Here is a 12487-nt window from a genome sequence, read left to right as displayed (position 1 = left end):
CATGTTAAAGGGTATCAATCATACATGAGGGAGGTTTGAGAGCAGAAGTTGTGCTTGCGGTGCTACGATTTCAGCTGCCGTCTGCCAGCAACGCTGCCCTATTGTTTCATAAATCTTTGATAGAGGCTCGCTACTCATCAGAGCTGTGCGCTTGAAAGCAAAAGTGTACATACTTGGCCTCCAACGCCAGGGCAAACACGCCAGCGGCCTCAGGGGCGGCAGCAGATGTGCCTGAATGACGCAGTGTGCAGTTTCCATACAGATCCGTGGTGGCCTGGAGACAGATGCAGACAAAGAGAAAGCCTAATTAAACATTAGTGCAATGATATCCTGATTAAACTTCAGTAAACAACAGGTCAAAAATGCTGTCTAATTCTGTTTTGAACTGACTTAAGAGGGAGCAAACAGGACACAGAAATCTAGGTTAAATTTAAAATGTAAGAATATATGAAATTCAGAGATTAGTTGCTGTTCTAAGAAAGTTTAATTAGATTAGATGAATTGTCCATGACCATTTTATCATACACACAGCATATGGGGTATTTCCAAAAACATTAGATCAATGTATGAAATATATAGAAATTTGTGAGCAATCTCAAATTTATTTAATTGTAATAAATTAATATTTTTTTGACTATAGTGAAATAACCTCAAGGAGTCAAACCAACATGAAGCAACCATACACTGTAAAAAGTGATTTTTCAAAATATTAAATACAATTTAAAAACACTACTTTTCATTTAATTCATTGTGCTTCTTGCTTTATCTTTGTAATTGTTAAATTTACTAGAAATTTCTGAGTGAAAATTGTTTCACCTAGAGTACAAGGCGGAAACAGCTAAATAAAAATGATTTGTTCTTGCTCATTTTGTTGTTGTGTTGGACCAAAGAAATTCTGCTGTTGTGTGACTGTGTTGGATTTGTCCCTTCCTGTCCTGTTTGTTGTGGCCCATTCACATTCCAGTTCATCAGTGGAATGGAAGTCAATTCTTAAATGATGAACTATGTTGATCATTAACAGAATTTGTAATGAAGCACTGGTTCGGTTGCACAATAAATCTTGTGTATATTTTTCCAAAAGCTGATATTATAAAATAAAAAATCCAGATGCAGTGTATCAATTTATTTGCCTCAAAATGTATTCACCGAATCCACACAAGTATGAAAAATCACCTGAGTAAAACACTAAAGGTCATTGCACACTGAATCATCAGAAATTTTCGCATGTTAAAAAAAATAAAATACGACCTCACGTTGTGTCAATCATGTTTACACACTGCCTCCAAAACTTTTGTCCGTCATAAAAAAAATTCGGATCAGGTTTGATTTTTTGGTTTTCGCATCCGTAGCATGCATTTTGATAGGAAAGGATGAGGAATACGAAAAAAAAACCCGGGAAAAGCAGGCGAAAATTTCGAACTCAATGTGCAATGACCTTAACACTAAACATTAACAGCAAGACATTTTATCTTATTTTCTGTCTTTAAAGAAATCGTTCATCCAAAAATGAAAATGCTTTCATAATTTATTCACTTTCATGTTGTTCCAAACCTGTCTTCTATATTTTGTATTATAGATATTATGGAAATTATTAAAATTCTCTCAAGTCCCAAATAGACACCATGGGATTAACATAAAAACAGTTAATTTTTACATTTCTTTTAACTGTGTCTTCTAAAGTTTTGTGTGATGAACTGTTGTGTGATGAAGTTTATTATTCACTGATAATCTTCCCCTTTCTAATTAAAAAGAAAAAAAAATAATGTAATCATTTGCCATTTCTTTTAGTTTCATTTCTACTGTTCAGTGCTCAATCAGAGAAAAGCGATAAACTCGCGGCTCACAACACCAGACCGAAGCAGCCCTGATCACCCTAAGAGAATCCGGACTGACACGAGGCAATTCCTGCCTTTCCTCTGACAGGACGATCTCTGACAGACTAACCACAGTCTTCATCTCAGACGCTTTCTTTGAGTCTGGAGATACGCTCTGATTAAGTTCCTAGCTGAATGCATCCCTCCGACTCCATCTGAGAATCATTGTTCAGACACAAAATGGAAGAAACGATTAACTCCCTGTCATTTTATCACTGTCATACTCTGTATTGTCATGCTGCGGAAAAAGGGATTGTGTTTCAAAAGCATTTTTTAAAGCACCTATGACTTTGGCGTTCCAAATTGAATATTGGTGTACAAATTTCCACACTCAATAGCACACAACTGGAACCGTCCTGAACCTGATTTCACCTCAGAAAGATATATCCCACAGATGATTGCCTTTCACAACATCCTTATCATTTATTTTTGTGATAAAAATAAGAAGAGTAAAATATAAGATGATGATTTAAAATATAAAAGTGGATATAAGAAATAATATTAAAATAATAATGTCTAATAAAATAATAAGAATAAAATAATAAATGGTGATGTTGTAACAATGTTGTATAAAGGGCATTATAATTAAATTAAATAAATTTCATAATAATATGTGTGAAATTATAGTGGAATATTAATAATAAATCTATCTCTATCAATACATTATAAAAAATATATATACAAACATTATATAAAAACAATGTATAAAAGTAGTAATAGCAGTAATAAATGGTATTACCATTGTAATAATGTTGTAATAGATGCTATAATAAAAATTATATATACAACATTGTGCTTTTAAAAATAGTAATTATTAAAACATAATTTTGGATGGAACATGGCTTTGTTTGTGTTTTGCAAGTAATTGATTTTTTGTCAGTGACCCCCACTTCAAACAAACAAAATCTGTAGGAAACACCGATACACATACACATACACACACACACACACACACACTCACTCACCACGCCTGCTTCAGGGTTTCGTTTACGGCCGTTGCTGAAGGTGGAGGCGAGGGTGGAGGAGCAGCTTTCATCGTAGAGTGCAGTGCGTCCGTCATTGATGGCTGAGTTAATAGAGATGGTCCACATGCTGGAGGCGTATCCGTCGCAATTACAGTCGTCATAGCTACCACCGTCTCCGGAGGCCCACACATAGATGCTGCCTCTCCCACCTCGGCCCTGTCGGACACACAAGAACGGCACGATTACAAGCAGCACTCACGCCTGCAACAGCTCAATAAGGAGCAGTCCAAACTCTTTGATATTTCTCTTCAAGAGCCTTCCAGATTTACTCCATTTATTATACAAATTACACTTGCATAGTAATTCAACAAGACATCAGAGAGGCGTTTCGAGACCTTTTAAAGACTACAACTCTCCTCTGAGTGTCGATGATTCAGGCACAGGCATTGTGTTTAAGGTTCTCGTCTGAACATATAATTTTGATGCTTTTAGCTGAATGCAAGAGCTCTCTTTTCTTTAGGCTTTGTGCTTTACAGTGGCAGGCACCTGACAAGAGGAAATTTGTACAGTGCAATTGTGATCTTAAAAGGGTGCTTGATTATTGATATTTGAAAAGTACGTGGTGATTTACCATGCTAACACATTGAGGAGCGATTACGGTGCTTCCAGACCCCTGGGCATCAGCCTCTTTGGAGTAAACAAATAAGAAAATAAGATAGTGTCTTCACATTCTGCAATCGCTACAGAAACCTTATGACTTCTCATAATTTAGATTTTATATCAAAATGACTCATTCAGCATCTAATAACACCAATCTTATGTTTAGCAAATGTGACTTGTCGGGGGGCTAATAAAACTTGTTTGCTAATATGAGAAATAAAATCTCAACGGTGTAATACAATAGAGACACAATTACACACCACGTGGTTAATACATTTAAATTTGGACTTCATCGACCTCGAAGCTATGCTAAGGTGTTCAGAAGGCATTATTAGAGCCGGGGAAGTGCTAGAGACCAAAAACACATCTCATTTCTTCAACCCTGTCTCACTGGAAAAACATGCCTGTAGCGTCATTTCTGCAAAATGATACGACGTTGTTTCTTGTGAGTTTTGCAACACATTTTGATCTCCAGTGAGTGGTGCTAAAAGTGTATAGAGTTTATCAGAAACAGATGAATGTTAATCTGGCAAAGTTTTATTACATTGGTATTTGTACGTATCGCAGCAGTTCAGATCCACTAAGAAGTTAAAGCTTTATTGCATTTGTACCAGCTACAATAAACCTAAGTGATAGTGTTAACAAAAGCAATTGTTAGATTAAAAAACACATTTGCTGAAGCAACCACAAAATTTTATCTTGCTTTGACTAGTCTTTGATCTCGGTTATCGAGAGTCGTGACTTGTGATTTACGGGAATCCACAATGCAAGAGCAGTGCTCTACCGGGTGAGCTACCAAGCAAGTTTACTTCATAGGAAAAGCCATATATATGGAGCTGATTATATGATGCAAACATCAATATTAGTTAACAAATTATGCACTTCAGTAAGTGTTTTGAGATTGCAGGTTTTTAACCCTCATTTTGACCCGGAAAGAAATGTATTTTTCCCGAAAGTGTTAATGTTAACTTACTGAGTTACACTTTTTTGGGAATGTTTTTTGGTGTTCCCAGTCAAAATGACCAGCCTATATATAAAAAAAATGCTTATTAGTTTCTTGTTATGCTGTTTTATCACCAAATATTAGAGTCAATATTTTCATCAACTTGTTTTCTTTCAAGTAAGGCATAACAAGAAATCTATGAGCTATTTTTTTTTGTAGGCTGGTCATTTTTGTAAAATCATCAAGTATTTTACTTTCCATTTCTGCTGGAAATTTCTGTGAATTGTATATATAGGTATGTTTTTTAAGTTTTGCAAAAATGAAGGTAGAAGTGTGTTTTCAGATGAACCTATGTTGCATTTCTTAGTTTATTTCACATTGTGCCCACATTTAGAGGTACCTATTCGAGTGTTTTTGTCTATCAATATAATTTTTTTCATTTGTACTGCCTTGTTTCTGAGTGTCAGACCTCTCAGGGTACTGGCCCCATTAGCCTAGACCATGATCCAACCCTTTTTACATTTCGCTTGACTGATTAAATTAATATTCTGGTTTCTGTAAAAGAAAAGATCCAATATTACAGAAACAACTTCAACTGGTGTCATATCTCTCCCTTGTTTTCTTTCTCTCTTGCTGTTAATGAATGGAGACCCATCAGCTGAACTCTGGAACAATTAGCTAAAACAAACGGTTGCACTTTAAGCACTGCTGGTTTTGTAACAAGCTTTGTTTAGTGTGGGAGGCAGAAAATATCTTCCAGACGACTGAAGGAACAATTGGTCAAAGAGCAGGAACAGAAGCGTCTGTGTAGCTATTCACACAATGCAGTGTCATGACATTGACTTCAGTATGGATAATGAGTAGTTTGCTACAGTACACATGATTTCTTATAGTGCCCAAAGTCCCTGTGATAATCTGTTCCCAAGAATGACTCAGGGTCCTCCTTCAACACAAGTTTGTGGGATTATTCACCAACTTTTTTTCCAACTGCCAGGCCTGATTGCTAGGAACAGTAAAAGCACACTTCTCCTCAGTCACATGCATGATTTGAGGTCGGTCAAAAGTCTGAAAAGTTCTGACTTTCAGCTATTTTATCTTAGTTTCTGTTTTCATGGACTTTTAGTTTGTATTCATTAGTTCCTGTCTTCTTTTGTTTAGTTTCCCGCCACATATTAGATGTCATGGTGATTCATTTAATAAGCACAGGTGTTTTGTCAATATTTCCCTCGTTTTTCCTGTGTTTAATTTACTCTGTAACTCCGGTATTGTTTGTGCATCGCACTCTGTCTTGCACACTTGGATTACCTATATCTCCTTTCTTGTTGGAATTAAATAAAATAGACACAAAATGTGTATTTCTGGTTGTATATTTTATTATTTGATATTTTTGCTTGTCTAGCTGGTGGACCAGTCCAACAGCAAAACAGAAAAAGCTCAAAAGTTAGCTGGTTAAAGGAACGTTCTTGCTTTATTTAGTCTATTAACAGCATTTGTGGCAATTTTATTACCAGAAAATCATTGGGACTGATCCCAGATTTCTTCCACAAAGCCATCGTTCCACAGGGTTTGAAGCAGAAATGTGAAGACTGCACTATGGTTAGGTCCACTAAAATCAATTCTAGAGTTTTCTCCTCTTTCTTTTATCATTGTGTGTATTTTGCGCATAATCATACAGTGTTACAAGGATATCACAGTGAGGTTGAAAGATTGGAGATATCTTTATATGTCTGCTGTAATGCCCCATGTGTTTCCATTGCTGTACAGTGACCACAAATTTTGACTGACAAGTCGAGATGATTTTTTGTGGTAACTGACATTATGCCAAACATGCTGTCACCAGCAGCCAAACCGCAATGCTCAACTGTATCTGGCGTTTCATTAGCACTCTGTGTGGCATCCTAGAAATAAATAAATGAAGCGTACGAGAAATGTTTGCTATCTGACCCTCGTAATGATTAAACAGCGCTCAGTATTCCTCCCAGGCTCAATCTCAGTCAGGGGTGGCGTTTCCGTATGGCAGAGTATGGCAGTCGCCATATCCTAGCTCTGTCAGGTGTGCTGTGGAAAATTATCCGAACTCTCTATTATATTTAGTTATTATTATTTTAAATCACTGCTATTGGTCTTCGTTATATGAAAAGCATTCAAAAGAGCTTGTCACTAAACTTTGTAACGCTATTGGATCCTCAAACTGTCAGCAAAAACTTGTAACTTCACCCCGCCTCCACTCAGAATGAAGCGCCGCGCAGCGCACACAGCCTGGACACAGAGCTCCGCTTGTTCGCAATGCAAGGGTAACAAGTACAGCGTTTTCTTTACTCAAACACTATGTCTATAAAGGCTAATGTTTTTTGTGTGTTTGAAGAGTGGAGAAGAGTCTTAGCTTTTGCAGACTTGTATAGGCTATAAATTACTACATTTTATATATGCTGTGCATTTAGTGCTTCATCGTTTATATCATGAGATTTTGGGCAAGTGTATTAAATGACAAGAAAAACTAAGTGCCCATACAGCAACAATAAAAGTTATAACCAGTATGTTGATGAAAGCGTAACGTTAGCATGTAATGCGATGCATTTGCTGCCTCAGATGTGGCTGTTGACAGACAAAACACAGATCTCCGTCATTTGCTGCTCAAAAAACTCCATTTGAGCTTGATTTTCATAAAATGTTAAATGCAAGTGTCTAATAAAGCCACATACAAACTCTGATGACGCAGTTTTTAATTATTAAACACCCCCCTCCCCGCCGCCACTGATCTCAGTCCTATCCAACTGCAGTGAGGAAGCCTGAGGGACAGACGGTCTTCACCCATCACTGCTATTCTTGTCCAATCTGATTTCAATTGCAAAGGGCTGCTCAAAACACACAGTGATTACTTTGTGCGATGCCTTGAAGTAGAGCGTTCTCATAAATCCTGCTCAGCAAAGGAGCGCTCGGCGCCATTTATACCCATTAGCTGAGGCAATTTGTGAAGGCAGCAGTCACGCACAGGGAATGTGCATCTAAATGACATGTTTAGTGTGACGCGAGGAGACTTTGCAAGGTTGACATATGTGGGAGAACTCCTAGAGAGTCTTCAGGAGTCAGAGCTATTTTGTAATAACGCTACATGGATGCAACACATAGATGCCTTTAAATGCTTGTGGTCTGAATAAAAAATTATATAAAACTGTATTAGTACAAGACTGTAAAAAATTACATTGTAAAAATCTGTTAATTAGCTAATGGTATGTTCCCTATATATCAGTGGCGAGCAATAAGATTATTTTTGTTTTTATTATGTACATTAGGATTATGTACATTATTATGTGCACCTTCAGTATATTAATATTCACCTCAACTTGTGTTAAGGTTTGATTCAACATGTGGCTTTCTAGTCACTACATGTTTTTAAGGTGGTTGCTTGGTTAATGCTGTCTTTTTTTCTTACTTTTTTTTTAAATAGTGTAGGACTATTTGTTCAGGACTGTTTCATATTACAGGAGCACTTTAGCATCATGAAAATGGTTTGGAAATGTGGAGTAGGACATTAATCAACGTAGCATTTGAAATTAATGAATTTGCAGCTTTTGCTTTAGACAATTACTTATATTTACAAAGATTAAAATTAGAGAAATTCTCATCTACACTGATTACACTGCTATTTGCAATTCAAAAGATAGCCAATAATGATAACATTATCATATTATCTGCATACTAAACTGTGATTTTCCTGTGGGATATTGAGAATATATAGAGACATTTATTTTGAGAAATGCTAATTCTAGTTATATGAGTAAAACTGGTTTTATTTTGAATTTGAATCTCTAAATACACTCATTCAGTACAGCATTATTTGTCCAGGTGTCTGGTGTTAAAGTTGATCTAAAGTGGCAGAGAGACCAGGAAGACTCTGACTGGACCAGATGTTACAATTCTTTTTCTCTCAGGTGATTCACAAGGGAATTAATTTAGCTACGCTTATCCTGTGAGAAAGCTCTGTGGTTTTTAAGCGTGAGGTACCTTGTTGACTCCATCGGCCATGGCCTGCAGGGTGAGCTCTCGCGGGCCGTCCACCGTCTTGCCATCGTCGGTGGGACCCCAGCTGGCGCTGTAGATGTCAATGACCTGTGGCATGTGGCTGATGGACGAGGCCTCGATGATGTCCGTCATGAAGGGCTGGTCCAGCATACGAATGCCTGCGAAACGGCAGGATTGAGAACATGGGAACAGCAGGAAAACCCTTGATGTTACTCTATTGATGCTCTGCGGTGATGAGTGCAGGTGTGAGAGGGATTGAGATTCACAGAAGATAATGGCTTAGGTTCTTAGGTGAACAAAAGTGTATACTGCAAGTTCATCATATTACTAAACTTAAGTAAAGTTCAAGTCTTCCAAGTAAACTTTATTTAGTAAATGTACTAATATCATTGAGGATACTTGTATGTATATGTCAATACATGGGACTCAACTGGCTTACTTTTTAGTTTATAAAAGTATACTCTTCAAAGTATACTTGCCTTAATTCTAGCAAGTATACAGTCTAAGCACACTTGGCCTATACTTAATCTTTTGATTGAGATATACTTAAGAAAAGTATAATTAAGTATTTTAAGTATACTTTTATTTAAAAAACAAAGTTCAAAGCCGCATCCCAAATGATACACTACTATGCACTTATACACTAGAAACGTATAAACACTAAAATACACTAAGCACATTATAGTAGTAGTAGGCATACTAATATCAGTTCATAAGTAGTATAAGTGTATGTGTACTATTTCAATATTTCTTATAAATAAATTGGCCCATTATAAAGTTTATAAAAGTATCATTTTAAGTGTAACAGTAGTAAACTTTGAGTAACTAGTTAACATCTAACTTTTTCTTCACTCCTGAAAGTTTAAGTAAACTTATTGGTACACTGTTAATTAACTAGTTAATTAACAATATATATATATATATATATATATATACTGTACTTCTAACCCATTTTTTATTTTATTTATTTCTTTTTTTGTCTATGAATGTACACTGTGAAGAAAACTCTAATATAAGTTGAATAGTTTTTAAACTGCGAGTATAATTGTACTCCTGAACAAAGGACTGTACTAAATATACTTCAAATCTGTATACAGTGTTCTATATACATCTATCAGTATACTGCACATGTTAAAGCTTAAATCCATGTATGAAGGCACTACAGGAACATCAGCGGCTGTCAGACTGACTGAGAGTCCTCATACTGACCTCTTCCTGGAGGAAAACCTTCTGTAAACTGAAGAGCTGAAGCCTAGAGTCATGCATGTGTCCCTTTGTGAGGGACAAAAGACCTTCACTGGCTATTAGTTACTCGCCTTTTCTTTTGTGGCCTTTTGAAAAGAAAAAAAATCAATGTGCCGCAGAGCGTAAATGATGTTTTTATTGATGCTGCTGTTGGTGCTGGCTGCTGGATGTTGTGAAAGAGGGGAAGGGTAGAAATTATCAATTGAGCTGATATTCCATTAGGCTAAGAAACAAAGCAATGTCTCAAACGGAGACAAGTCGCTCATCATTATTGACTGCACAGAACACTGTCTTGATAGCATTCAAACACGTTAATGTGAATATTGTTTCTGCTTCTTGGTTGTAACATTTGAAACATGCATTTTCTGTAAAACTGCATTTAAAAAGCGCTGTACAAATAATCAAATTTAATTGCATGCTGAATTTGGACATTTCTCTGCAACCAAATGTATGTTCTTGGTATTATTAGGGTTGTTTGAGAAGCAGCTTTTGCTCAGAAGCAGTTGTTGTGATGTGATGACACCAGCAAGCCTCACAATCCAATAGCCAGAAAGTAAAACACTTAATATCAGTAATATATATGAGTGAATAATATATGTGAACACTCAGTGTAGGATATATATCTAAAAATGGAGGAAACAGATTATTTTTGGGGGGAAATTAAATAAAAAGGACACTGGATTACTTCTAAATTCATCTTCGCTTAAAAGCAGCAGTATTTCAGTTGCATCCACTGAAAACTTCTAAGCTGGTATACTATGGAAAGTGCCTATTGTCTGGCTTGACAGCTCTTTTCTGGTTCCTTTCCTGATAGCGACGCCTACTCTCCTCTACTTTCAAGATGATTCGCTTGACATCTCATCTGAGATGTTAATGTTATTATGAGATCATCACTGTCAGAGCCTATCAGAGACGTACCTGCTACCTTGGAGTTGTAGGCCACGCCCACCCCACAGATGTTGTTGTTTGAAACCGCAGACACCTCTCCAGCACACCTGGTGCCATGACTGAAAACACCAGTAACACATCACATATTTCACCATTATTTCACATTTCACAATTGATGTAAATAGAAATATAGAACAAGCTAAATATAAACATCCCGAAAGCCGAGAACACACTACAGACTGTCAGGCCGATTATGAATGGTGTTTGGTCTTGAGGACGTATTGTGCCCAGTTGGACACGGCCTCAGTCGCTGTTTGCAGTCACATAGTTTGTGATGTCTAAAGATTATAGTCTTTGAATTTAAGAATCAGTCGTTGCCAGCAATTTCCACAAAGAGTTTTTTAAACATGTTTAATATTTGCAACTGACGCCAGCAATTGTATGCATTCACTGTAAGATGCATTCATTGCAAAACATCATTCAGCAATCATTTTGTATTCATTTTCTTGATTACAAGAAAAATCTTGATTGTTCTTGTTGTGATTTATTTCTTGTCTTTCTTTTATTTCACAAGTTAACACTGCAAATTAAACGTTTTCAGGGGGGGGGGGGGGGGTGTTTGTTTTTTCCTGCAGTCGAAGAAAGTATAGCCTAAATTATTTCAGTAATTTCTCTCATTTTAAAGATTATCAAGAATACTTTTATTTCAATCTGCAGTCTAATAAAAGTTAAAAAATGGAATTAGCCTATATATATAAGCCTATAGGCCTATCTATAGACTACAGACTAATTCCATTTTTTCTTAACTTTTAACTTCTTCAAATGTGTTATGAGGATTTTTAAATCAACTACATAACAAATAGGCTAGGCTAACAAATTTAACGAATGTGTTAAAATGCATTTGTTGAGGCAATGAAAACTAAGATCCATTGGGCTCAGGTGGTGGTGACTGTAATCACTGTGAGGTTATTTAAATAACTGCTCACAGGTATGTTGTGTCATTTATGTGTGAAACTACAGAGATCGAAGCAGTGGTATGGCTATCATACTTCTATGGAAATACTTCCACAAAAGAAAACTCAAACTGCTGAATCTGTATGAAACTCAACAATGGTGACAATCAACAATAGAACATTTTATGCTGAAATGCATTGCAGTTGATCTGTTTTTCTGAATTAGTTTGATGATTGTCACCAGTGTTGAGGTTTGTATGATTATTGAGGAGTTGATGTCTAAATCTTTCTGTATATTTTGCCACGGCATCTTTGCATTTGTGCAACAGAACATTTACATGAATAATGAAAGATCAACTTCAAAGATTTTTTGTACAATTTCTCAACTTTTTTACATCTTGATGCCCATCACAAAAAGTAATCTATACTCCAACTTAACTTTAAAACATCTATTTCTTTATTAATGCATAAGTATTTACATTGAAACACTATTGTAAACACTGAAAGAGAATTAAGTTATTGAAAAACAAGTGTCAACTAAAGCAAACACTGATCACAATAATGGTGGTTTCACGAGTTTGTGTGCCCATATAATCTTAGCAATAGTGGTAAATGGATTTGGTTTGATGTCTGCAGTGGAAGGCTCAGAGAGACTATTCTACTCTAGCTCCGATAGCCCCCCAATTGAGTTTTCACATGACGTCAGGAACGCCCACCTGGCAGGCGAAACGAAGCTTTGCTCCACTGACCGCCAGCTATTTTTACGCAGATTGCATCAAGTAATAATGTAGTAAAATGCAGATATTAAAAGGCGAGATTCAGTGGACACCTTATTGATGATGTATATTTTGTACAGGCAAGAAGATGAAGCCAGAATATAAATGCAATGTGCAAAGTTTCACATTAAATGGCTTTCCATAGAAAACCATTAGAAAG

The 12487-nt window shown here is 36.3% G+C and overlaps 1 protein-coding gene across 1 annotated transcript in view; it reads right to left on the bottom strand.

Moving 5' to 3' along the window:
* Positions 1-12487, bottom strand: part of LOC306882194 (neuroendocrine convertase 2-like) — an 82624-nt gene that overhangs the window by 26089 nt on the left and 44048 nt on the right. Inside the window, exons 7-10 of the mRNA XM_079436672.1 lie at positions 10629-10717; positions 8448-8623; positions 2840-3055; positions 174-274 (exon numbers count right to left, since the gene is read on the bottom strand). Of these exons, the coding sequence (XP_079292798.1) occupies positions 174-274; positions 2840-3055; positions 8448-8623; positions 10629-10717 (582 nt within the window). The remainder of the gene's footprint in view (positions 1-173; positions 275-2839; positions 3056-8447; positions 8624-10628; positions 10718-12487) is intronic.

The sequence above is a fragment of the Barbus barbus genome (assembly GCF_936440315.1).
Source record: "Barbus barbus genome assembly, chromosome: 16".
Classification (NCBI taxonomy): domain Eukaryota; kingdom Metazoa; phylum Chordata; class Actinopteri; order Cypriniformes; family Cyprinidae; genus Barbus; species Barbus barbus.
Note: the sequence above shows the minus strand (reverse complement) of the source record. Positions and strands in the feature narration are given on the sequence as shown.